Consider the following 23867-nt stretch of genomic DNA (forward strand, 5'->3'; position numbering starts at 1 on the left):
GAGTTGGGATTGAGACCTTCATAGAGGACACAGGATAGGGACATGTGGCTCCCTTTGTGTGATGCTGTGACGGGGAAATAGGGAGATGGGGAGAGGAGGAAAGGGTAAGAGCGCCCAGCTGTCCTGAGGGGAGCGCTCTGGGTGGACTCTGCTGCTCTGCACTCATAGCTCCGAGGTCCAGGAGGACAGGTGACAGATGCCATGAGTGTCTGCGTCCACATAGCACGCAGAGCATGGGGCATCTGCAGAAATAGTGCTTGCAGAAAGCAATTAACAGTTCAGTTACACGCGGGGAGGCTCTCATTTTCACTTTTCAGGGACGATCTCTTTGCCCATGTGCACAGATCCAGTGTCTTGCAATTGACTGTCTGAGAGCAAGGTGTTTTAGTTTATTCTGTAAAATATTTTTTTTTTCGAGACAGGGTTTCTCTGCAGCTTTTTTTTTAGAGCCTGTCCTGGAACTAGCTCTTGTAGACCAGGCTGGCTTCGAACTCACAGAGATCCGCCTGCCTCTGCCTCCCGAGTGGTGGGATTAAAGGCGTGCGCCACCACCGCCCGGCTGTAAAATATTTTTTTGGTTCCATTTTTGCTTCCTTAGATTTGGAAATTTTCTTTTAAAAATAGGAACAAAAGTGACCAAAATTTAGAGTGTGTGTGTGTGTGTGTGTGTGTGTGTGTGTGTGTGTGTGAAGTTAAATAATAATAATAAAAGTACAGCAGGATGTGGAGGGGGTTTGCAGGCTCATGATCCACAAACTTAGGAGACCATGGTAGAAGGACTGTAAGTTAGAGGCCAGCGTGGAGACCTCGCCAAAAGAAAGGAAAAGAAAAGAAGGAGAAGAGGAGAAGGAGAGGAGGAGGCGCCAATTCTTTGAGGGTGGAGCTTCTCCTAACTTGCTTTCCCTGTCCCCTGTTCTCTGTCACAAGGAAAGCCTGGCGCTGGTGATTGGAAAGCTGACTCAGAGTCCAGAGAATGAGGATGAGGGAGCTTTGTTTGCTGCTCAGCTTCTCTACCCCAGGGCTGAAAGTCATGGCTGGGACAGGGCCATGCTGGGCGTGGGGGCCTCCTGGCCCAAGCAATAATGAAGGCAGATGCTAGCACAGGCCTTCACATCCCCTTTGGGAGGGTGGGAATCTCCTAGGGCCACCAGTTCCGTCACTGTTGGCTTCTTTGGCATTTGGGTTGAGCCAAGCATAGTTTCTGACAGAATATTTCCTTATGACCATCATGCCACAGGCAGAGCTGACTTTAAACAGCGAAGAGACAGGCAGGACAGGAAGACAAAGATGCCGAGTCTTTTTATCCCATTCCAGACACCTGTTGGACACCATGGTAGTTTGAATGTAATTGGCCCCCATAATCTCATAGGGAGTGGCACTATTGGGAGGGGTGACTTTGTTGGAGTGGGTTTGACTTTGTTGGAGGAAATGTGTCACTGTGGAGGCAGGATGGAAGGTTTTCTACGTTCAGGATACTGCTCAGTGTCTCAGTTGACTTCCTATTGCCTGCAAGATGTAGGACTCTTGGCTTCTATTCCAGCACCACACCTGCCTGCATGCCGCCATGCTCCCTGCCAGGTTGATAATGGAGTGAGCCTCTGAAACTGTAAGTGAGCCCCCGCAATGAATTGTTCTCTTTATAAGAGTTGCCGTGGTCATGGTGTGTCTTCACAGCAATAAAACCCTAAGACAGAGGACCTTCAGATATCAATGACCTTCCATTGCAGAATAACCAGGGCAGGTTAAGACAGCCACGGTCAGATGCGTCCTTGTGTAGGTGGTGCAGCCACACCATCTGCAGGTTGGCTGGGAGCAAGAAGCCGGGGCACTGGTTCAGGCTTCTTCTCTGGAACACTCCAAGTAACAGTTCTTCACCTAGGGACAGCTCCCTGTCCTTTCTGCTGCCTCAGAGTTCTGACAACCATGGGAGGGGTCCCCTGGCTCCTGAGTGGGACAGAGCCACACTTGGTATGGGGGCTACCTGGGTCAACAGTGTGCTTATGGGATTAAAGCCAAGCTGAGCTCCTCCCAGTGAGGGTGGGCTGGGCCGAGTTTCTCTTCCTTCAATTATGTATACCCTGCCCAACCCCCCCCTCCTGACCATACTGAAGTCCCACACCTCCTAAAAGGCCTTTCTGTACAGGGCCACTGTGGCCGTGCCTGTCGCCTGAGTGTGTTTATGGGAAGCCTCTCTCGGGGGCGGTGGTAATGCCTGTGCTCTCTGCCCTCCTCCCCGCTTGGGCCAGGTGAACAGGATCTGTTTAGGGGTGTTCTGTACAGTCCAGACAATGATCTTCAATAGCTTTTATTTTGAACAAGTGAGTTTATTAGGTATATAGTAAGTAAAAGGATAAATACCAAGTGATAGATAGGAAAACACTGAACCATGCACTCAGAACATCCAGCCACAGTCTCCTGGGGAAGCCCTGTCTAGGCAGCCGCCTGGAGATCCTGACAGAGTCCCAAGCAGAGGCATGTCCCCGCAGGTCAGGCTTCTAAGTGATGGGGAAAATAGCAACAAATAGATGATGTCATCAAATCAGCTATTCACAATATTCAGCAGAAACCAAATGGAGCCATTGAGGCGGTCAGCAGGAGTTTTTGGTTGAGTTTTCTCTCCATTCCACGTTGGGCTCCGGCTTCTCTCTTCCTGTGGGGATTCCTATCGTAAGATAAACAGTAGCAACTCCTTCAGGAGATGTTTCACTTTCTAGCCATTCTCAGAAAGGCATTGTGTAGACTCTTGGGCTGTTTTGCTGTTCTCTTCTCGTTGTCAGAGTTAGGGGCAGCCATCCCCAGACGAAGAGCCTTGTAGAACACGCGACATAAACATGCTTTGATCTGAAGTATTGGAGCAGGGGCAATGGCACTATCACAGACAGAACTCAGTGAGTTCAAACGTTTCCGAGTTTACCAGTGACAGGTGCCGCCTCTGAGAGGGTGACCCTCAGCTGAGTGGTGCTCAGCTCCTGAGAAAAGTTCACAGAGAAGAAAGGTGGAGATCCCAAGAAGAGAGACAGGAGCAGAACGGCTGAGCTATGAATACAAAGCAGGTGTGACTCAGTCCTCAAAGTGAAGTGGGGCTGTTGGTGCCCCTACCAGTGACAGGGCTTGGGATACGACAGCCAAGAAGGGGCAGGAAAAATGGCTCAACAGTGAAAGTCCCTGCCGCTCTCCAGTGGATCTGAATTTGATGCTCAGAGACAGGGTCGTGTAGCTCGCAAGTGCCGGTACCTCTGGCTGCAGATCCAGCGCCTCTGTCAGGCCTCTGTAGGTGCCTGCATATGCACAGCATACACTCATTTTATGCTATACATAAATAAAATGGAATGAATCAAATGTAAAGAGCCTAAAAGGACAGAACATAAAGCTCTCCACAGGTCGGGTGGGCTGGCAGCAGAGTAGACACACAGAGAGGAAGGCTGGAGATGGTGCCACATCCAGTCGGAATGTGGCCCAGAGAAGAGAGCTTGAGAATGCTGCAGGCAGGCTGAATGCAGAGGGTGAACTGAGGAATTCCCAGGCCCATGAGACAAGGGCAAGGAGAAAGGGGAAACGGTACAAGCAAGATTTTATAGATTTCAGGAGAAAAGGATTTCTGTCTCTGTCTCTGTCTCTCTGTCTGTACCTCCTGTTTCTGTCCCTCCATCTCTGTCTATCTCTGCATCTCTGTGTGTTTATCTCTTCCCTCCCACATGCTGATCCCTCTTCCATATTATCATGTGTCAGGAAGCCCTCAACAGAGGCAGTTGTTCAACACTGAACTTCACAGAATCCAGAATTGTGAAAACTAAGTTTGTGTTTCCTAGATTCCCAGCCTGTGACTTCTGCTGTAGCAGCAGAGCCCACAGTGCTAAGGGGCAGCTGCTCCTCACAGTCCTGAGAGGAGGAAACAGCACAGCTGTGTCTGTGCATGGCTGGATTAGCACGGGCACTCTCCACAAAGGACGTTACATACACCCGAGCGCGCCTGGACCCAGCACACTGGCACTTTAGATTCACTCCGTGCTAACTCCCAGAAGTCTGACGGCTGCTTCGTAGTGCAAGATTTCCATCCTAAATGTAGCCAGAACCTCTCCAGTCTCTTGGTTCTGGAACGGTCTAGCAATTTCTGCTATTGGCCATAACAAATGGAATGAATGTCCGTGCTCATATGTTTCTACAAAACAGAGCTTGCACTGGCCTGGTGTCCCCTTAGAGAGGCACTCCCAGGAGAGAGGAAGGACATGCCACCCCAGACTGTCACTTTATCTCCAGACCATCTTCCTAAGCATGCCTTAGTTTCCTCATGGGTCCCAGTTTCCTCAGGCTGGGATTGGACAGGGCCAACCTTGCAGGGCGGCTTTTGTGTGCGCATCTCAATTTGAACAGGAACAGATGCCTTTTGTATTCCAGGAAGCGCACTTGTTCCTCCACCTTATCAACTTGCAGAACACACTGCACATTCGAGCGATGGAACCGCCTGTTCAGACAAGTGCAAGTGTTTTTTCTCTGCCTATTGTTCATCTTTTGCTTCTAATCATAACGGATTCCGTTGTACCACTGAGGGCTCAGAATTTTGAACAGCCTAATCTTTTTGTCTTCTACTTTATGGCTCATAGTTTTGTGTCTTGCACAGCAGAGTCACCAATATGTGACTTACAGAGTGGCCCCGTGACTTGTCTTCCTCCATGGATTTCTTGGTACACCAGACACCAGAAAAGATGAAGCTGATGCTTATCGATCTAGTGGGGCAGGTAGAGTTATATGACTGATTGACTGGGTTGCAGTCGCCTGATGATGTTTGGTTAACATGATTCTAGCTGAGTACAAGGCTGATCCTCATCATGAGGGCAGAGGATGAAGCCACATTCAGACCTGATTAATTTAGAATGCAAAAGTCTACCCCCACCTTGTTCCTGTGGTCTCGGTTACCCACGTCTGTGCGTGGTGTGCCTCCCTCAGCCCATCCCAATGTCTTTGGTGACTGTTGTTCCCCAAGGGTCCCCGATGCTAACATCTGTTTTGTAGCATCATCCCAAATTGGATTTCTAGGAAACACTTGGCTGACGTTCGTGTTCAGGGGAGTCTGGGGTTGGATCAATGCTGGCAGGTCTGCTGGCAGGGTCACCTCACTGGTGGCAGAGTGAGACTCAAATGTGATGAGACACAGTCACCACCTACATCAGGATAAAAGACAATTTCCATTTCCATGTTTGATAGTCCAGTTTCTGACATTCATAGGGACCTTAGCTGGTGATGGCCGAATGCCCCTGGTGGCTGGTATGGACTGGTTCATCAGAGACATTTCTTTGTATTGCTACAGGTCAAGCAGGCTTTGTCTCTGTTTGTCTGCTTGTGTAGCACTCAGACGGATCCCATTCACCCTCATGCTCTTTCACTTAAAGTCTTTCCTGATTCATGCAGTTCACAGGCTAGGTATTCCTGGTTATCACGTTTCCTGCATGGGTCCTTATGAAGGGCTCTGGAGCATGCTCTGTCATGGATGTCCCCCTTTGTGGCATTAATGGTCAGAGCTGAAGGTGTCTTGCATTACTTCTCCTTGTTCTCTCCCTCCTTCCCCAATTTCCTTAAGTCAGTGGTGAATGTGGAGGATGCCATCCACAGGCCTTCCTCCCTTACATGGGTAAGTTTTTTCTGTGCAGGTGACTGAATCTTGGCTGCATGTCTTACCATCTGCCGAGACCAAACAGCTGCCCTCCGAGCCTGCTCACTTACCACTCTGCCCCATAATGCTGCTCTCAGACCTTGCAGTATGTTTTCTTGTCAATTGGGTGTTTAAAGGACAGTCCCACACTCACATAGCCATCAAGATAGTATGCCACTCCGGGACACACAGAAAATGGCCATCCCAGAGTTTTTCTTCCTGGACATTCTGCCTGCAGATGGAGTAGCCTCAGTTGCATGTGTTATCACTTATAGCAGGGACAATGCCGCTACCATGACAGCAAGAAACTTGTTGTTCTATGTCACATAAGGAAGGATGTTGGCGTCCATTCCCAAGGGTGATTACTCCTTCAGTTCCATGCCTTACCACTCACATCAGTCAGTGTGACTGTTCCTTCCAAATCCGTATTTGGTTTTGTCAATTCCTATTGGGTGCCAAGTGTTTTGTGACCTTTTCTGGGGAGTCTATTTCTATGTATGCCAGAGGACAGCAGACCAAAGAAATGCCCAAGTTTAGCTTGATGAAGCAGTGAGTTTAATTGGGGTTACTTTGAGGAAGCATCTCCCTTCCCAGCAACTGTTAATCACTTACCTGTCCTGGGGGAGGGCAGAGAACTTGGAGCCTCCACTTTCCATGAGAGGTATTAGCAGAGTTGGTCCTGGAAGAGCCAGGTGCTCATGACTGGTCTGACCACAAAGGCCCTGAGAGGACAGAGTTCGCAAAAGCCTCTCAGTGGTTGAATCCACTAGTTTGGAGCCAATACTTGAGCCTTTTGGGAATGCTTCATGTTCAAACTGTAGGGGGCTCTGTAGATGTGACTGAGGTAAGAACGCTGAAGGGTGGGATACAGGAGGTGAGCACTTGCCTGGGGAAACCTCCTGCTGGACCTGATGTCAACAAGGCCAACTTCTCACCTGCAGAGGACCACTGAGGTGGAGGAGCCTGAGAGGGAGCTGAGCAGGCATGACTGGCTTTAAAGATGGAACTAGAGGGTCAGGAACGAAGGACCGAGAAATTGGAAAAGGTCAGGAAAATCCCCTCCTAAAACGCCAGAAGGAAGGCATAAGCCAAGTTACAATCCTGTTCCTCCAGAGTATCAGGGAACACTTGGGTCCATGTTGTCCAAGATACTCAGTGTGGTGTAATCTGTTGTGGCAACAAGAGAAAATGCATATTACTATCTCTGAGGAGCTTGGGAAACAGCATCTACTTTACAGGAGGTGGAAATACCAGAATGGCCCAGGCAGACTGGGGAGGAGGGGCCGAAGGCTCAGACATAGGGTGTGTAATGGCTTTTGGAACATCCAGCTGAAGCCTGTGCCCCAAGAGGGTGGCTTGCCAGAGCCCTGTGGCTGCACCAGGGAAGACACCTGCACCAATGGCTCCCCCTGTAGGTACATGGAAGGAACACTCAATTCTCAGGTACCCCAAGGAGGTGAATCAGAATGAGAGCGTTCAGGGAGCAACGGAGATGGTCGGCCCAGCAGGATCTCTAAGATGGGTGCTCGTCCCTCCATCCTCCTTATTTAGGAGGAACAGGATGGTTCTGAGCATAGACATTGGCTTCTCATTTCTGGACCTGAGCTAGTTTCAACCCAGAACCATGGGCTGGAGACAGGGGAGGGCTAAAGAGAAAGGAGTGTGCCTGTCATAGTTACCTCATAAAGGATCCCTCCAGTCAGGTCTGTACCATGCAGCACCATTATGTTGCTGCTTGTGAACCCTTGGTCTGTTTCCCAGGAAACAAGACTCACTCGCTCATTTAGAGTAAGGCTATTGAATTTTGTATGTTTGTCTTGTATCCAAGCATCTTACAAAGTCTTCTTGGAAATTCTAATTATTGTAGTAGAGTAGTTTGAGAGTTCTTGGTGCAAAGTCACATTATCTTGCAGTAAAGATAATTTCAGTTGTTTCCTTGGAAACACTATGAATCTTATTTTCTTATCTCGTTCACTAAATAGAACTGTCAGACAAACGGCCAACAATAGCAGTGACAATGAACATTGCTGTCTTGTTTTTTATCTGAACAGGTAAGGTACACACTTGATGTCTTAAAGACAAACTATCATATTCTGGTAGTTTCCTTCTATTTTTCACCCAGAATTGGAGAATTTGAAAGGGATACTCAGTGACACACAGTAGCTTCCAGATGTGCCTTGACACAGAAGATAGGCCTTTCCCTGTACTTGTTGGCAAGTCTCCTACAGCTTAGCTCTTCTTGCACTTGTAGGATAAATTTTACTTATCCATATTTCCTTATTAATACATTGAGTTGAATTCAACTTAATGTTTTTTCAAATTGGCATTGATATTTATAAATGCAATTTACTGTTACTCTGTTTCCTTCAGCATTCTGAGGTTTTCCAGATAATGTAATATTGGCTTTTGAAAATGAATCACAAGGGGTGGGTGTGGTGATGGCATATCTTTAATAATAGCAGAGGCAGGTGGAGCGCTGAGTTCAAGACCAGCCTTGTCTACAGAGTGAGTTCCAGGCCATATAGGGAAACATAAAGAGGCCACATCTCAAAAAATAATTGTGAAGTTTTCCACAGTTTCTATAGATTGAAACTATGTTAGTAGTAGGATGATTAATTTTAAGGATTAACTTAGTTGGACAAGATACCAAGATATGCGGAAGTTTTCATGGGAATAGTTTTGGATAAAATTAGCTTTTGAGCTGGTTGACTAAAGTTGTTTTCCCTCTATGCTGTGAGTGGTCCTCATTACCAGTTAAAGTCTGTATAGAACCAACCTGGCTACTTGGAAGAAGTGGGAAGTCTGGATCAAAATGACCTTAAACTTGAACCAAAGCATTAGCTCTTATCTTGGTTCCCAGTTTGACAACCCTGCAAATTGTGAGCTTGTCAGTTTTCACAGTCATGTGAAATAATCCCTAAGATAGCTCTCTGGATCTGTCTTTTTCTCTGTCAAACATACATCGACATTATATTGCACACATTTGTGCATACACATCTGTTGATCCCATTGGCTGTTTCTCTGGAGAATCTGAACTGATACAAATACTAAGAGAATCTCTGCTTTTTTAAATTAAAATTAAAATTTTATAATTTTTTATGTGCATGAGCATTTTGCTCGCACCTATGTGCAATGCCTGCATGTCTGCCTGGAGTTTGCTGAGGCTAGAAGAGGACACCTGATCTACCTGATCTTCTGGAGCTGGAGCTACAGATGACTGTGCTCCACCAATTCCCAGTGCTGGGAACTGAACCTGGGTCCTTTGAAAGAGCAGCCAAAGCTCTTGACCATTGGATGTCTCTCCAATCCATGATTTTTTTTAAGTTTAAATGGAACTCATACATGACCATCTGTCCCCCACCCCATTTTTTTTTGTTTAAACCTTCAAGTACTTATGAATGGATAGAATTTCCACATGTGTTCAGGTTGGGACAGGCTGAACATCCCAAATGTTCCCTCTGGTTTGAACTGGGGGACGTGGCAGTGGAAGAAACCCTGGATGAATTCTCTGAGGTAAGGGTAGCTGCCACAGACCTTGTGCCTGGTCTCCTGTGTATGTACTCAAAAGCTTGCAAAATGAAATTTTTTACGTGTAGAGGTGGATACCAAATGGTAACGGGTGTAAGAAGATATTTGGCTTTCCAGTGATAAGCAGAAGACAAGTTACAAATCGACAAGCCCTCTTCCCCAGGCAACACCAATCAAGTGGAAAGCCCTGCTGGGGAGAAGGGTCTGTGTGTGCTTGTCCGGATAAGTAGACAGCAGATTGTTACAGTGGTGATGCTGTTACAGGGTGGAGGAAAGAGGAGGGAACTTGGTATCTTTATAGACACACATCTCTTAATGAAATGAAAAACAAGTGCATATCACATGAGCAATAAAACAAAAAGAGTTTTTAGTCCCTGCAGCTAAGAAGAAAAAAATGCTGATGTAATCTATATCCAGTAGGAGGGCTCTGGGGCTCGTTCATTCTGGGAATTGGACTAATGGTTAGTTGGTCTTAAGGGAAACTAGAAAAGTCATTAATTCTATTAATTAATGCACCCGTAGTTCCATCTCAGCAAAGAGGTCTTAATGAGGTGCCCAGGGCAACCATTATTTATCTTACACACACAGAACGAGGGCCTCCCTGTATGGGGGTTGAGGGCATGGCTCTCAAAGCTCAAACAGCTCACAGGCCCACTCCAGTCCAGGGATACCTGGACCATCCCTACTTTCTCTCTCCATTCCTATGAACCTGACTCTTTCGCTCTTTGCCTCCCTCCCCCATACTTTTCACGAAGGCTTTAGCAAAGGAGGGACCACAGTCTGGACTGCGAATTTGTCTCCATCCTTCTCCTCCTCTGCTACTAACTGCTGGTACCCTCACTGACAGCTTGCGTCTCTCTCCTGAGCTGACTTAGAGATGCTCGTGCTCCAGCCAGGTTCCCACCGCACATCCCCATCAAAAAACTCCTGCCTTGCCCAGTGTCGCCTGGCCCACAGCCCGGCTACCCACTCCGCAATGGGAGCTGTCCGCGGTTCTGACCGCAGGCGCGCCCCACGCCCGGGCGGTGCGCACGCGTCTGCGTGCAACGCTAGAGACCCGCCAGCGCCGTCACTGCGCATCCTCCCACGCGGTTAGGGCCAGGCCTGTGCCGTGCCGGTGACTCGCGGCCCCCGGCTCCCGGCGCGGTCGCCTTCCCGGCTCGCGGCCTCCCCAGCCGTGGCACCGCCATGGCGCTCAACAATTTTCTCTTCGCCCAGTGCGTCTGCTACTTTTTGGCCTTCCTCTTCAGCTTCATGGTGGTGGTGCCGCTGTCGGAGAATGGCCATGACTTTCGCGGTCGCTGCCTGCTCTTTACCGAGGGTATGTGGCTGAGCGCCAACCTGACGATGCAGGGGCGGGAGCGCTTCACCGTGCAGGAGTGGGGCCCGCCAGCCGCCTGCCGCTTCAGCCTGCTTGCCAGCCTCCTGTCGCTGCTGCTGTCCGCTGCGCACGCATGGCGCACGCTCTTCTTCCTCTGCAAGGGACATGAGGGGTAAGTGGAGGCCTCTCAGCAGCCCAGAACAGACAGATACAGCACTCACGAATCTTCTGGTTCCCTACCGGGCCCTCCTATCCCGGGGGCATGAGTTCCTCCACCTCTCCTGCTGCAGAGGCCTGCAAGTATCAACACTCAGCCTCATGACTTTTAAGCAGACTGCCATTTGTCTACACACAGGCCCAGGGGCCATGAGGCCGGCACCCTAACCCATGTGATCTCCTTCTGTTCCTGGAGCGAGCATGACTCCAGCTTCCTGGCCCCGACTCCTTGGGGTACAGATGTTGCACTGTCATGACCACAGGCCTGGGCTCTCTCACTCAGCTAGGCCACACTCCCTGGGAATCTGGGACCACTTGCAACGGTCTTGGGCCTACACTCCTCTCCTTTGGATGGGGGAAGGGACCACACTTTGGAAAGATAGGGTAGTCTTCTATTCCCGCCACCCCATCTTGGGAAAATATAACGGAGGGTGTCTGGGTAGGTGCGTAACTCTGGCACTCTGGCCTTGGCTGAAGGCATGCTCAGTGTGTGTGTAGGGGATATGGGTGAGTAGGGTCCTGCTTTGTGGTCCCAGTACCTCCAGGTTTTCTTCACCCTTTCCTGCTTTGTCCCTTTGCTGGAGCCATTGGAACATACTTCACCTGGTATCCTCGGTGAGCGGCAACCAAGAGCCCATCCTCTCCTGTCTGAGGCTTCTCGGGTCCTGGAGAGGCAGTGCTTCTGCTTGGAGAGCGGATCCCCAGATCCAGCCCTCTGCAACCTGTGTTCCACCACACATGTGTGTGGTAGCAGAGAAGTGGGTGATGAGCACAGGGTTCTAAGAATGCAGGGGCTTGGGTGAAGGGGGCTCTTGCTAGGACCACAGGTGAGGTACTGGAAGTCTAGACTCAAGGTGTCCTGAGAGTTGCTCCCTGGAAGTCTTCCTATACATCTGCTCCTGGTGACCCCAGCTCCCTGTGTGTTCCTTGGCTTGGAGCTGGATCATTCCAGTCTCTGCCTCTGTCCTTGAATAGCCTTTTGTCTGTTTCTGTCCCCTGCTTCTTCTGAGGCAACCATGTTCACAGGTACCAAGGTTAGGACTTGGATATGGCTTTGAGGTGATACAGTTCAACTCACTATGCTAAGGTTTTCTATGGGAGTCTGTTGGAAGCCAGGGACAGTCCTAGGAGCCGCTAAGGGATGTGAACCAAACTCCTGTCTGTGAGGCTGGTCAGCTGGAGGACAGAGCCCTGTCCCTCTTCAAGACCCCTCCTTGGCCCAGTCTTCCACTGTCCAGATGAACTTGGGAGTTCTTGTCACCAAACTGGGAGTCATTGTATGCAGATGGGACAGGTGGTGGAACGCGGGGACAGGAGCCATGGCAGTGACTGCTGGAAATACAGGGCCATGCTCTGATGGCCCAGACACATCCTCCATTTTTCTGGGTTTTCCTGCAGGAGAGGCAGCCTCGTTGTACACACGTTCTAGTCAGATGGGTCTGAGGGGACCCAGATGTGTGGTCTTGGTGTGGGACACCAAGGACTGAGATGAGGAAGTGAAGAGCCCCTGAGCGTGCAGGTGGCATCTTGGTCACAAAGGGTAGACTGTACTGCACAGAATAAGCTGCAGACCCCGGAACCCCAGCTTCCTCCTTTGGTAGGTGACATCTGCCTAGCGCAGTGCCATCGCAAGCCCATCTTAAAGACACGAAAGTGAGGCGTGGAGTTCCCAGCTCTCGGGCTCCTTCGGTGTGCTTTCCCTTCGGGCTGACTGACGTACAAGCAGGTGCTGCCCTTCAGTCACACACCCACTGAGCCCTCTGGAGGGATTTAGGAGCCTGTAGGCGACTTGGGACACCATAACACTTTGCAGAGCAATAGTATGGCCTTGACCTTCCCCGAGGCCAGGTCTGGGCAGCTCGTTCGCCCTCTTGTGGAACCATTAGGTTCTCTTGTCCTCTGCTTCAGCTCTTGGTGCCCACTTGTTTTTACCCAAGCATGCCTTCTATTCAGGATTCCACAGACCAGCATGGCTGTTCTAGCCTTGTCTTCTCCAGGGACATTTGACATATAGTCCTGCTTGGCTACTGGGCATTATTGGCAAGGGCCGTGTGGCTGTCTGGCTTCCGTCCTTCCCCCTTCCCCTGTACAAAACAATCCCAGTGGCAGTCAGCCAGCTGTGCTGTGGGTGCTCAACAGAGCCCAGTTTGTGGGACTAGGGGCAAAGGCCTGGTGAGTGAGCACAGGCCACGGACACTCATCAGACCCAGGGGGAGGAGGCAGTGCATGCACACCTTCTTAGTCTGTGATCCGGCTGCACCCAGAGCCTGGAGTACAGGAGCCACCATACAATGGAGAGGGACAGAAAAATGTCCATGAGGCTTGCAATTCTTTCGTGGCCATGCTGCTGTTATGATTGTAGACTCGTGACCTGGCCAGCAGTTGAGTCACCCCTTCAGTTCCCCTGGGGAGGTTGGGTCTGCAGAGGCTGGGAATAGGTAAGGTGCCCCATGGAGAGAGAGAACATGGGATTCCAGCACAATTGCTAGTCATTGTCATTGAAGGAAACTCGGGGGGCTCAAGGAGGCGGGACAGGCATTTACAGTGAGCTTACATAGCAGACAATGGCTTCTAGGTCCACTGGATATCCAGCTGTGGAGGATGGAGACCAGGCTTGCTAGTCTCTGAGTTTGGAGGGCTTGTCTGGTTATGGTCCAGGCACTCTCTGATTCTGAGGATAGGTGCTAGTCCCAGAGGCCACCGAGGCACCTCCCAGTCGGTACAGAGGTGGAGTGTTGCGCTGTAGCTTCTTCAGGGACTCTCTCGGTTGATGCTGAGCATATAGGGCCATATACGATGGCAAGGGAACCAGCCTTTTCTTGTATAGGGTATGTCTGCCATGCTAAGCAGGCTCTGGCTGCACAGACTTGGGGTGTAGAGAGGCAGGGTCCAGGGCAGCATTGCAGAAGGTGGGGTACCATTTCAGTGACGAATCCCCACCACCTATAGTTTCGGGGATGTGCTCTCAGGGAGATGGGAGGGCCCAGGTGAGCCATGAGCCTAAGGCTTTGCTCAGGAGCAGCCCCTTGAGCTGGGGTTGGTAGCAGTCTGTGAGTGACGGACTAGGGAGCAGTGGCTTAACATAACCCATCTGCCTGCTCACACCTGTCGCTCAGCCTTCAGATTGCTCCCAGGGCTTCCCAGGATAACTGTCGTCATGGAGACAGCACATCCAAGGCTGGGCACACTGAGATGCAGTGAGAGAAAGATGGGTTAACCCTGTGTGTGCTGTGCCTTTCTACCCACTGCCCTGTGTGATCCTGTCCTTGGTGTGTGTGTTCAGGGACAGAAAAGGGTGGCATCCTAAATCTAGGAGAGAGGATCCAGGTGTGACTTTGGACACATCAAGTTTTTCAAAGATCTAGAAGGTTTAGCATGTTACATAAAAAACAAAACCAAAACACCCCCCCCCCAAAAAAACCAAAACAACAAAACAAAACCTAGAAGAACTAGAGACTTCTGGCTGGTGGTGACCCAGCTCGGTGGCCTGGCAGCTGGGCTCATAGCACCTGTGTCTCAGATCTGCTACACTTGTCTTCGTTCAGGGACATGGGCTAATCAGGCGCTGCCAGGTGTGCAAGCCCTGCATTGTCTAGAAACCTCAGAACTCTGCCCTATTCCTCCTGAGACTGACAGGATGTGATGCTGGGCTGTGGTCAGTCTTACCTTGCTGTCTGCACTGTGCCAGCTCAGCCCTCAGAAAGGCCAGTGGGAGGCAACAGTTAGGATGCTCCTTCAGGGAAGTTAGGACTCTTAGGCACTGAGGACACTAATGCTGAACAGGGACCTTGGGAAGACTGCAGGAGGCTCTCCAACAGGGGGAGAGACGTTCCCAGTCCAAAGTCCTCAGCTGTCCCATGAGATGGATTTCTGTACGTGGACAGGTTTGTGTCTTTGCTTCTGCCTGTGGGGTCTTGACTCTGGCTGTCCTTGATTGCCTCATTTGCCTTGGTGGGGGCAGCACAGCCAGAGTGGGCGCTAAGTGAGCACCTGATATCCTCTATTCTCAGGCTACCGAAGAGGAGAGTTTCATGCGCCGGAGTGTCCCTTTCTCTTTGTGGGCGGGCATGGAAGTACCCCAGCTTCAGTCTCGGTGTTTAGTTCCCCACTTTGTACACCCTACGTTTCTGGTAGTAGTATCAACTTGATACCTGGGTCCAGGTTGCAGGTGAGCTCACTGAGGTCTGGAAGAGCAGTGGGAGCAGTGGGTCCTTCTCAGGCCAGCCCAGTCCAGTCTGTCCGGAACAGTACGGGTGATCAGTGAGCACCGCAGAGTGCACGGCTGCTTGCTCACAGTCCTTCTGTGGGAGGGGCTCTTAGTACTGAACTCGGGAGAAAGCAACGCTCAGAGGAAAGGGTTTATTTCATTTTACAACTTTTAGTTCATCCATCATGAAGGGAGGCAGGAACACAGAGGCGGGAACACAGAGGCGGGAACACGGAGGCGGGAACATGGAGGTGGGAACACAGAGGCGGAGGTGGGGAACATGGAAGTGGGAACATGGAGGTGGGAACATGGAGGCAGAGGCAGGGAACATGGAGGTGGGAACACGGAGGCGGGAACACGGAGGCGGGAACATGCAGCAGGAATTGAAGCAAAGGCCGTGGCAGAATACTACTTACTGGCTTGCTACCCATGGCTTGCTCCACCTGCTTTTTGTACAACCCAGCATCACCTGCCCAGAGGTAGCAATGTTCAGAGTAGACTGGGATTCCCATATCCATCGTTAATCCAGAAAATGTCCTATAGGCTGATTTGGTGGAACTATTTTCTCGGTTGAGAGTCCCTCTTCCCAAATGACCCTAACTTGGGTAAAGTTGACAAAAACAAACAAACAAACAAAAATAACAAGAACAACAAAAACCACACACACACATACACACCACTCACACAGACACACACACACCACACATCACACACACACCACACACACACACACACACACAGTTATCACAGGACAACAGTATCTTGGTCGCCACTCCTGGTCATGGGATCTAAGGAGCCTATGGAAAAGATGAGGCCTTTTGTAGGGACATGCTAGCTTGAGGCAGCCCCTGGAAGCTAAAGTCCCCCTTTCCCTTTTCCCATTTCCACTTGGGACAAAGAGTATCGAGTCTTTGTTCTTATCCATGCTGGGAGAGGAAGGCACCAAGTCCCTGCTATGGCCACACAAGTTACACAAGAGCAGCGGACGTCAGGTCCTGCCCTGGTTCCAGGGTCAGTCTTTGGGGAACCATGCGGGCAGCTGAAAAGAATACCAGTGTAGGTGTCGGGTGGGCAGGCCCAAGTACTGCTGTGTGTGCCCAGAGGATCCATGGACAGGCATAGCAAATGACCCCAGGGTGAGCGGGTAATGCACATAGCTGCTCACAGCCGTGGGCGCACCACACAGGCCCTTGCCCACTGACATTGGTCTTCAGAGCCCTGGGTAGTAGAGCAGTGTCAGGGTGTCGTTCCTTGCCTGTCCTTGATGTCTGGAGCATGTTGCTGTCAGCCAGCCCAGTAGTCAAGACTGTGTCCTTCACAGGAAGCCCCATGTGATCTCTGGGGACATCAGGTGGTTCCACCTGCTGACAGCTGGGTGTCATTGGTGGTGAGTTGATGATGTGACCTGAGTTACTCTTAGCTTATTTATTTTGGGTAGTCAGGGTTACACTGTCCCTATGCCTTGGCCCTCCATGTCCAGCACACGGTTGGCATATGGTCAAGATGGCTTGTGGAATGCACACATCGGTGCACGGGCCCACCATCAATACACGTGGCTGTCAGGCCAGCCACTTCTTAAGATCTTGTCTGTCTCCCATTGTGAAGCCATTTTTTTTGTCACTTTGTGTAGAATCTGAGCACTGTTGGCCTGAATATAGTATCAAGCCCACCACAGGCTGGAGGTGGGCAGGGTCCTTTATTGACTTCCCTGCTCTGTGCTATGGACCTCCCATGGTTTGGGTGACCCTGGAGAGTGTGGTGGGGTGTTACCTCCCACATAAACATGTGACTTGGAGTCAGGCTGCCACTGGCCCTCAGGCAGCAGAGGGGAAGGGAGGAGGGTCTTTTCATCTTATACCGTCTCTGCTTAAGGATTAGAGCGGGCCTGGTGCTCATGCCTTGGGCTTTGGGTTTCAACCTGTGTATTTGAGGGGACTCAGAGCCATAGCTGTGAGTGACTATGTGAGTGGGTGACCTTAGAAGGGGATCTTGTGTTTTCAGTGTGTGTGCTGACACCCAGGCTTTGGGACCCAATATCTGGGATTCTTGGTTTGGCCCTGGTTTCCCAGTACAGCAGTGGTGGCAAGGCCCCAACTCTGGGTCCATGAGAGAACAAGACAGGGCGCTCAGCAGCGGAAATTTGCTGGGATGGTGGTGGAGGAGAAGGAAGCAGGCCCTTAGATCCCATTCAGTCCCATCAGGACCCCAGGTGCTCACCAGAATACCTGGGAATGTGGCCCCTCCCTGTGTCGAGGGGAGCAACCAGGGTGGCACCCTGGATGACTCCCTTAGCGCTCTCTCTTGGCCCCATTGCAGCACCTTCTTCTATGCCTTCCTGAACCTCCTGGTCAGTGTCTTTGTGGTCTTCCTGGTCTTCATTGCCAGCACCATCGTCAGTGTGGGCTTCAGCATGTGGTGTGACACCATCACCGAGAAGGGCACTGTGCCCCACAGGTATGCCTGGGCCCTGCTTTATCTGCCACCCCCCCCCCAGAAGACCCACCCCTTACCTGGATCCCAAGATGCTTCTCTTCCTGAATCCCATTCCGAGTCTGAGGCTTTGCCCACTTGTGCTCCCCACGACCTGCCCACCAACATCAAGCACCTCTTTCTCTGGCCTAATTGCCTACAGCATCACACATGGAAGGTCCTTGTGAGTCAGGAGGCATCACGCAGGGCTTCGTAGCTGGCGTGGCCTGCCTCACTTGCTGGTTTCAGCTCCTGTTGCCACTGTGGTTAGTGAGTAGAGGCTGCCCTCAAGGTGCCCCCATGACTCTGGTGCGGGGCTGCTGGACAATTTGGGGACATCACTTCCATCTCAGAATGGGGGACTGAGGGACTAGGCAGAGCAGCCTTTGACCCCCGAGTTCCAGACAAATAAGATGGCTAAGGATGGCCCTTTTGTTCAGGGTCGTTTGGGAAGATTTCCAGCTCCCACCCAATGAGGGGTCAAAGCTGACTCGCGGTGGAGTTCCTAGAGACATCTGTCTTTAGTCTTCTTTGGGGACGGCTCCCTCTGTCTTAGGGTCACTACTGCTGTGATGAAACCATGGCCAAGGCAACTTGGGGAGGAAAGGGTTTCTTCGGCTTATGTTTCCACATGGCAGCTCATCATCAAAGGGAGGCAAGTCAGGAACTCTAACAGGGCAGGGACCTGGAGGCAGGAGCTGATGATGCAGAGGCCATGTTGGGTGCTGCTTACTGGCTTGCTCCTCATGGCTTGCTCAGCCTGCTTTCTTATAGAACCCAGGACCACCAGCCCAGGGATGGCACCACCCACCCTGGGCTAGGCCCATCAATCACTAATTAAGGAAATGTCTGATCGTATGGAAGCGCTTTCTCAGTTGGTGTTCCCTCCTCTCAGATGACATAAAACTCCCCTCACTTTTTGTGGAGAGCATTTTCTGCTCCCCAGCTAGTTGCTTGCTGCCTTTTGGCTCAGGGACTCACGTCACTAACCACTTGGCATCATGCTATTTTAGCTGCATGGAGTTCCAGGAAGTGGACTTGGAGCTGAATGTGGACAACTCTGCCTTCTACCACCAGTTTGCTATCGCCCAGGTAGGTGGGGTTTTAGGCAGGAAGAGAAGTGGTTATGTTGGGGATGGGGGGCAGGGACCACAACAGACAGATTCCTGATCCTAGGGAAACAGACTCGGATCTGGTGGGGCCATCAGGGGAGGTACAGGCTGTGGGAGTAGCAGGAGAACCCCCTTTCTAGGGGACTAGGAGAGCCAGGTCTCTGAGCAGGGCTTGTGTGCGGGGTGAGAAAGAGGAGGCATGGGCAGACATGCAGAGCGAGTTCAGGTGCCAAGGGATGGAAAGCGCTGAGTGGGTAGGAGCGAAGAGGGGGGCACAGGGGTTGGGGAGGAGGTGCAGGAAATGGGGCATAGACTCTGGGGTTGCCAGCAGGACAGGGTTTGGATTCTGGTGTGGCTCTGGAATTCAGAGAATGCTGGAAGGTCCCTGAGCCACCTGGTGCTGTGTCTGAGGGTGAAATAAGGGGCCTGCCCTAGGAAGATGCCGGCCCCACCTCACCCTGCCTTTCATGTGACTTTTAATCTACAGGGACGCATCGGGAGTTGAGGGCCCTGGGGAAAGCTTTAGGATTTTCCTGTCCCTTGATGTCTGCATTTGTGCCCCAGACAGGTGGTGCAGTCTCGGGGTACCTAGATGGGGCTGAACATGGACATTTGTCCCTTGCCACACGCATGAGGCTGTCACCCTCTGCAGCTTCCTTCCATGCTCCAGTCTGGCTCCTGGAAGCTCTGGTTTGTCAAAGGCTGGACTGAGATGATTCTTGTCTTTGCCAAAAGCCCTTAGAAGTTCCTTGCTGAGATGAGCTGAAACTGTCTAAGAGACCTTCCCATAACTTTAGCTGAAGATGTTTTAGAACTGATTTAGACCAATTAGACAGAGGCATGCACAGTCACGCTCAAATGAGAATCAGTTTGATGCAGTGCAGACCTGGAGCTGATTTAATTGTTTCTCCTTCCGCTGTTTGGAAACGGCAGATAAAGGTCAATTTATTCCCATGACTAGAGGGGCTTTCTGATCTATAGGCACTCCGCAGAGCCCAGTGGGTCGGGGTGGGAAGAAAGCGCTACCCAGGTGCTGCTCCTCCTCATCCTCATCCGTGCAGGTGAGGATGGCAGAGTACCCAAGCCTCAGTGCAAACCTGGGTCCTTGTAGGTATTGGACATAGCAGTCGCTGCAGAGAACAAGCCAAATATGGGTGTACATGGGCTCTCAGATGTGTGACCCGCCTCTGGCCTTAGTGTGCCCTCCCTTGCCTGCAGAGCTAGGACCGGGAGGTGGGTATAGAGCACAGTGGACAATGAGCCCCCCCACCCCCCGACTGACGCTGCTCTGTCTTCCATGCAGTTTGGCCTGTGGGCCTCGTGGCTGATTTGGCTGGCGATCACCACCCTGGCGTTCCTGAAGGTTTACCACAACTACCGCCAGGAAGACCTGCTGGACAGCCTGGTTCATGAGAAGGAGCTGCTGCTGGCCAGGCCAGCCTCTCGTACCTCTTTCCAGGGGGAGAAGAGTGCTGTCATCTAGGCTGTGCAAGGGTGGCCCCCTTTCCTGAGGCCTGCACTGAGGGGTGGCTGGGGCCCCACCCAGGCTGGCCAGTGCAGCTCTGCATGTGTCTCTTGGCCCCGCCCACCGTGAGCAGAGCACCTGTGTTCCCATGGAGAGCCTGACAGTGATGGCACACAGACACAGAGACTTGGAGTTGGGGTGCCTTCTGCTTCTTGTCTTGGCCTTGGTTAGTGTGATCCCTACGCTGCCTATGTGTGACCATTGGCCCATATATGTGCATGTATGTGAGCATGTGTGTAGATGGGAGCGTGACTGCAGAACAGAGGTGATGGCGCTGGGCTAGCAGCCTCCTTGCACCACCACAGGCTTCAGCACAGCCAAGTCCCTGCCCTTCCCAGAGGGGGCTGTCTTTCCATTCTATAGCCTCTTCAGCGAAGGTCCCTAGAAAGCACTGCTCACCCCCCCCCCCCACCCATAGCAGCTGATGGTGGATCCTGGTAAGAATGTGGGAGTCTGGGTTGGGCTCTGTCCTCTGTTCTGTGAGGATATCTGGGGCTGCTCAGCTGTGGTAGGACAGTCCCACTCGTGAGGTTTTCTAGGTGGCATGATCCTCTGCATTCCAGGGGTGGGGCCTCCATAGCAGAAGAGGCCCTGCCTATCTGGATTTCAGGAAGTGCATTCAGTGTTCCTGACCCTAGTCTGAAGTTGTGCTCAGAGCTGTTCCTCCATTTCCAGGCAAGGTGATCTTAGCTATGTCAGCTCACTGTCCACCATCAGTGGTTGGTGTGATCTTAGCTATGTCAGCTCAGTGTCCACCATCAGTGGTTGGTGTGATCCTAGCTGTGTCAGCTCACTGTCCACCATCAGTGGTTGGTGTGATCCTAGCTGTGTCAGCTCAGTGTCCACCATCAGTGGTTGGTGTGATCTTAGCTATGTCAGCTCAGTGTCCACCATCAGTGGTTGGTGTGATCTTAGCTATGTCAGCTCAGTGTCCACCATCAGTGGTTGGTGTGATCTTAGCTATGTCAGCTCAGTGTCCACCATCAGTGGTTGGTGTGATCTTAGCTATGTCAGCTCAGTGTCCACCATCAGTGGTTGGTGTGATCCTAGCCATGTCAGCTCACTGTCCACCATCAGAGGTTGGTGTGATCCTAGCTATGTCAGCTCAGTGTCCACCATCAGTGGTTGGTGTGATCCTAGCTGTGTTAGCTCACTGTCCACCATCAGTGGTTGGTGTGATCCTAGCCATGTCAGTGTCTACCATCAGTGGTTGGTGTGATCCTAGCCATGTCAGCTCACTGTCCACCATCAGTGGTTGGTGTGATCCTAGCTGTACTAGCTCACTGTCCACCATCGGTGGTTGGTGTGATCTTAGCTGTGTCAGCTCTCTGTCCACCATCAGTGGTTGGTGTGATCCTAGCCATGTCAGTGTCTACCATCAGTGGTTGGTGTGTTTCCAGGTGGAAGGGGCTGGCTTCTCAAAGGTGTGGGCCCAGGCTCACTGGAGGGATCACTTAGGTCCTAAGAATTGAAGCTACCGAGGATGGCTAAGATGCTGTGCAAAAGAGGTACCTATCTGGAGAGAACAGGACCAGGCAGACTGACACTCTGGCCTTCTCTGGGGGTTTTGGCCTGGCTTAGTTTCCAGCGGCGGAGGTGTGTGTGGGTGCTGGAGAAGTGTTTTGAGGTCTCCAAACTGACTTGGTCTCTCCTCCAGACCCTCACACCAGCCCTAATCTGTGACACACGGGAACACTGTCTATCTCTGAGACCCCTCTTTTGTCTCCCTGGGATTGGCACCTTTCTCATCTTCTGCCCCACCTGAAGGAGCAGGAGGCAGGCTGGGCCCCATGGCACCTAGGATCTGCTTCAGGTGTAGGCCTGCTCTTGGCAGCTGCCTCTTTGGGATGCTGGGATTTACTCTGGAACCCGGTCAAGTCTAGAGAGACCTTCATTCACCTACAGATGCCTAGACTTGTCCCCCAGATCCTGGGGAAGGGCCTCTGGCCTGGGAGCGCTGGCAGGACCTGTTGACTATAGCCATGGGCAGGGATGTCTGTCTGGGAGAGGCCTCTCTGGATGGATGGCAAGAGACAGGAGGAGGTGCAGTGGTCCTCAGGTTGTTCCCAGGATGCTTCTGCTCCTCTTGGCTTGTTTCAGAGCAGCCCTTGTTCCTGTATTCCTGGTGAAACTGATAGTGAAGAGTCCTAAGCCTCCGTGTGTCTGATTCTCAAGTCAAAAGATCAAAATAAAGATTAAATATCTGAGATGCCTTGTGGATGAGGTTTTCGTGTCTTTGTCAGGCATTCAGTCCACTCCAGACCCCACCTCCCACCCCGACTCTCAAGTCTTAGCTGTTTGTTTATGATTTAGACAGTCTTGTCCTGTTATGTTTCAGGTGCTCATGGGCAGCCCTTCAGGCCTGTGCGTTTAAGGAGCTTGACTCTTGTAGATCCCCACCCCATTCCTACACCATCCTCCAGATGTGAGGATGCACCCCATTCCTACACCATCCTCCAGATGTGAGGATGCACCCATTTCTACACCATCTTCAGATGTGAGGATGCACCCAATTCCTACACCATCCTACAGAGGTGAGGATGCACCCCATTCCTACACCATCCTCCAGATGTGAGGATGCACCCCATTCCTACACCATCCTCCAGATGTGAGGATGCACCCCATTCCTACACCATCCTCCAGACATGAGGGTGCACACCATTCCTACACATCCTTCAGATGTGAGGATGCACCCATTCCTACACCATCCTCCAGATGTGATGATGCACCCCATTCCTACACCATCGTCCAGATGTGAGGATGCACCCCATTCCTACACCATCCTCCAGATGTGATGATGCACCCCATTCCTACACCATCCTACAGATGTGAGGATGCACCCCATTCCTACACCATCCTCCAGATGTTTGGATGTACCCAATTCCTACATCATCCTACAGATGTGAGGATGCACCCCATTCCTACACCATCCTCCAGATGTGAATATGGGGTTTGGTGGCATCTTTTAGGCACATGAATTTCTGTGTATGTCTTTGAACATTTATTCTAAAACAAAACAAGGCTGGGGATGCAACCCAGTGGCAGACCGTTTGCCTAGCTGTGCTGGGTTTGCACTGTAAAAAGGAAACAAAGCAAAACGAAAACCAAAACTAGCTAGGGTAGAGTTTTGTGGCCTCTAAAGAGATGGGCACACTTTTTTTGTGGCCTTTGCAGCAAATGCTGGCTCTGAGGCAGGAAGCCCTGACTGTTATAAAACGTGGTTGACCAATCCTCCTCCTAGAGGGCATTCACTCTCAAAAGCAGGGACGGAGGGGTGACCTTGAGGTTGTCCATCTCATTTCTTAGTGTCTTTCCACATCTGGAATACAGGCCAGTAATGAGCCTGTCTTTTACCAGAGTGGGATGAGATAGAATGGGCCCTGGGGCATCTGGGCTGGTGCAGGCGACAGTAGCCATGGTGATGGCTGATCATGGTGAGTGGTTTCCCAAGCTGGGCCTCTCTAGACCACTCCTGGAAGCAGAGTTTCTCTCCACTGGGGCCTCCCTGACTGTGCCCCCAAACTTTATAGCTAGAGACCACTGTATGTAGTACCAGAAGTCCAGAGAGGGGCAGATGGCCCCTCAGTGAGCTAAGAATCTGGGCACATTTTACTGGGAAGGATGTAGTCCTAGAGGCATGGTAGGTTCCCCAAATTCCACAAATGACAGCCGCAAAGGACCTGTGAGTTGTGGGGGTGGGTGGGTGGAGGGTATGCTCCGGTGCCTAGATGAGCATGCTTGACCCTGGAGGAATTACCCAACAACCATCTCGTATTCCTAATTTCTATAATAACCCTGAGGTTGAAGAGGATGAAGGTGTTTTATTATGAAATCTGTCTGCT

At 51.4% G+C, this 23867-nt stretch overlaps 1 protein-coding gene across 1 annotated transcript; it reads left to right on the top strand.

The window, feature by feature from the left end:
* Positions 1–10363: 10363 nt before the first annotated feature.
* On the top strand, positions 10364–19983 carry Tmem179 (transmembrane protein 179). The gene is made up of 4 exons (XM_038335648.1): positions 10364–10668; positions 17236–17373; positions 18402–18480; positions 19804–19983. Exons 1-4 carry the CDS (start codon positions 10364–10366, stop codon positions 19981–19983), a joined length of 702 nt encoding a protein of 233 aa, XP_038191576.1.
* Positions 19984–23867: the final 3884 nt, after the last annotated feature.

The sequence above is a fragment of the Arvicola amphibius genome, chromosome 7 (assembly GCF_903992535.2).
Source record: "Arvicola amphibius chromosome 7, mArvAmp1.2, whole genome shotgun sequence".
In the NCBI taxonomy this organism is placed as follows: domain Eukaryota; kingdom Metazoa; phylum Chordata; class Mammalia; order Rodentia; family Cricetidae; genus Arvicola; species Arvicola amphibius.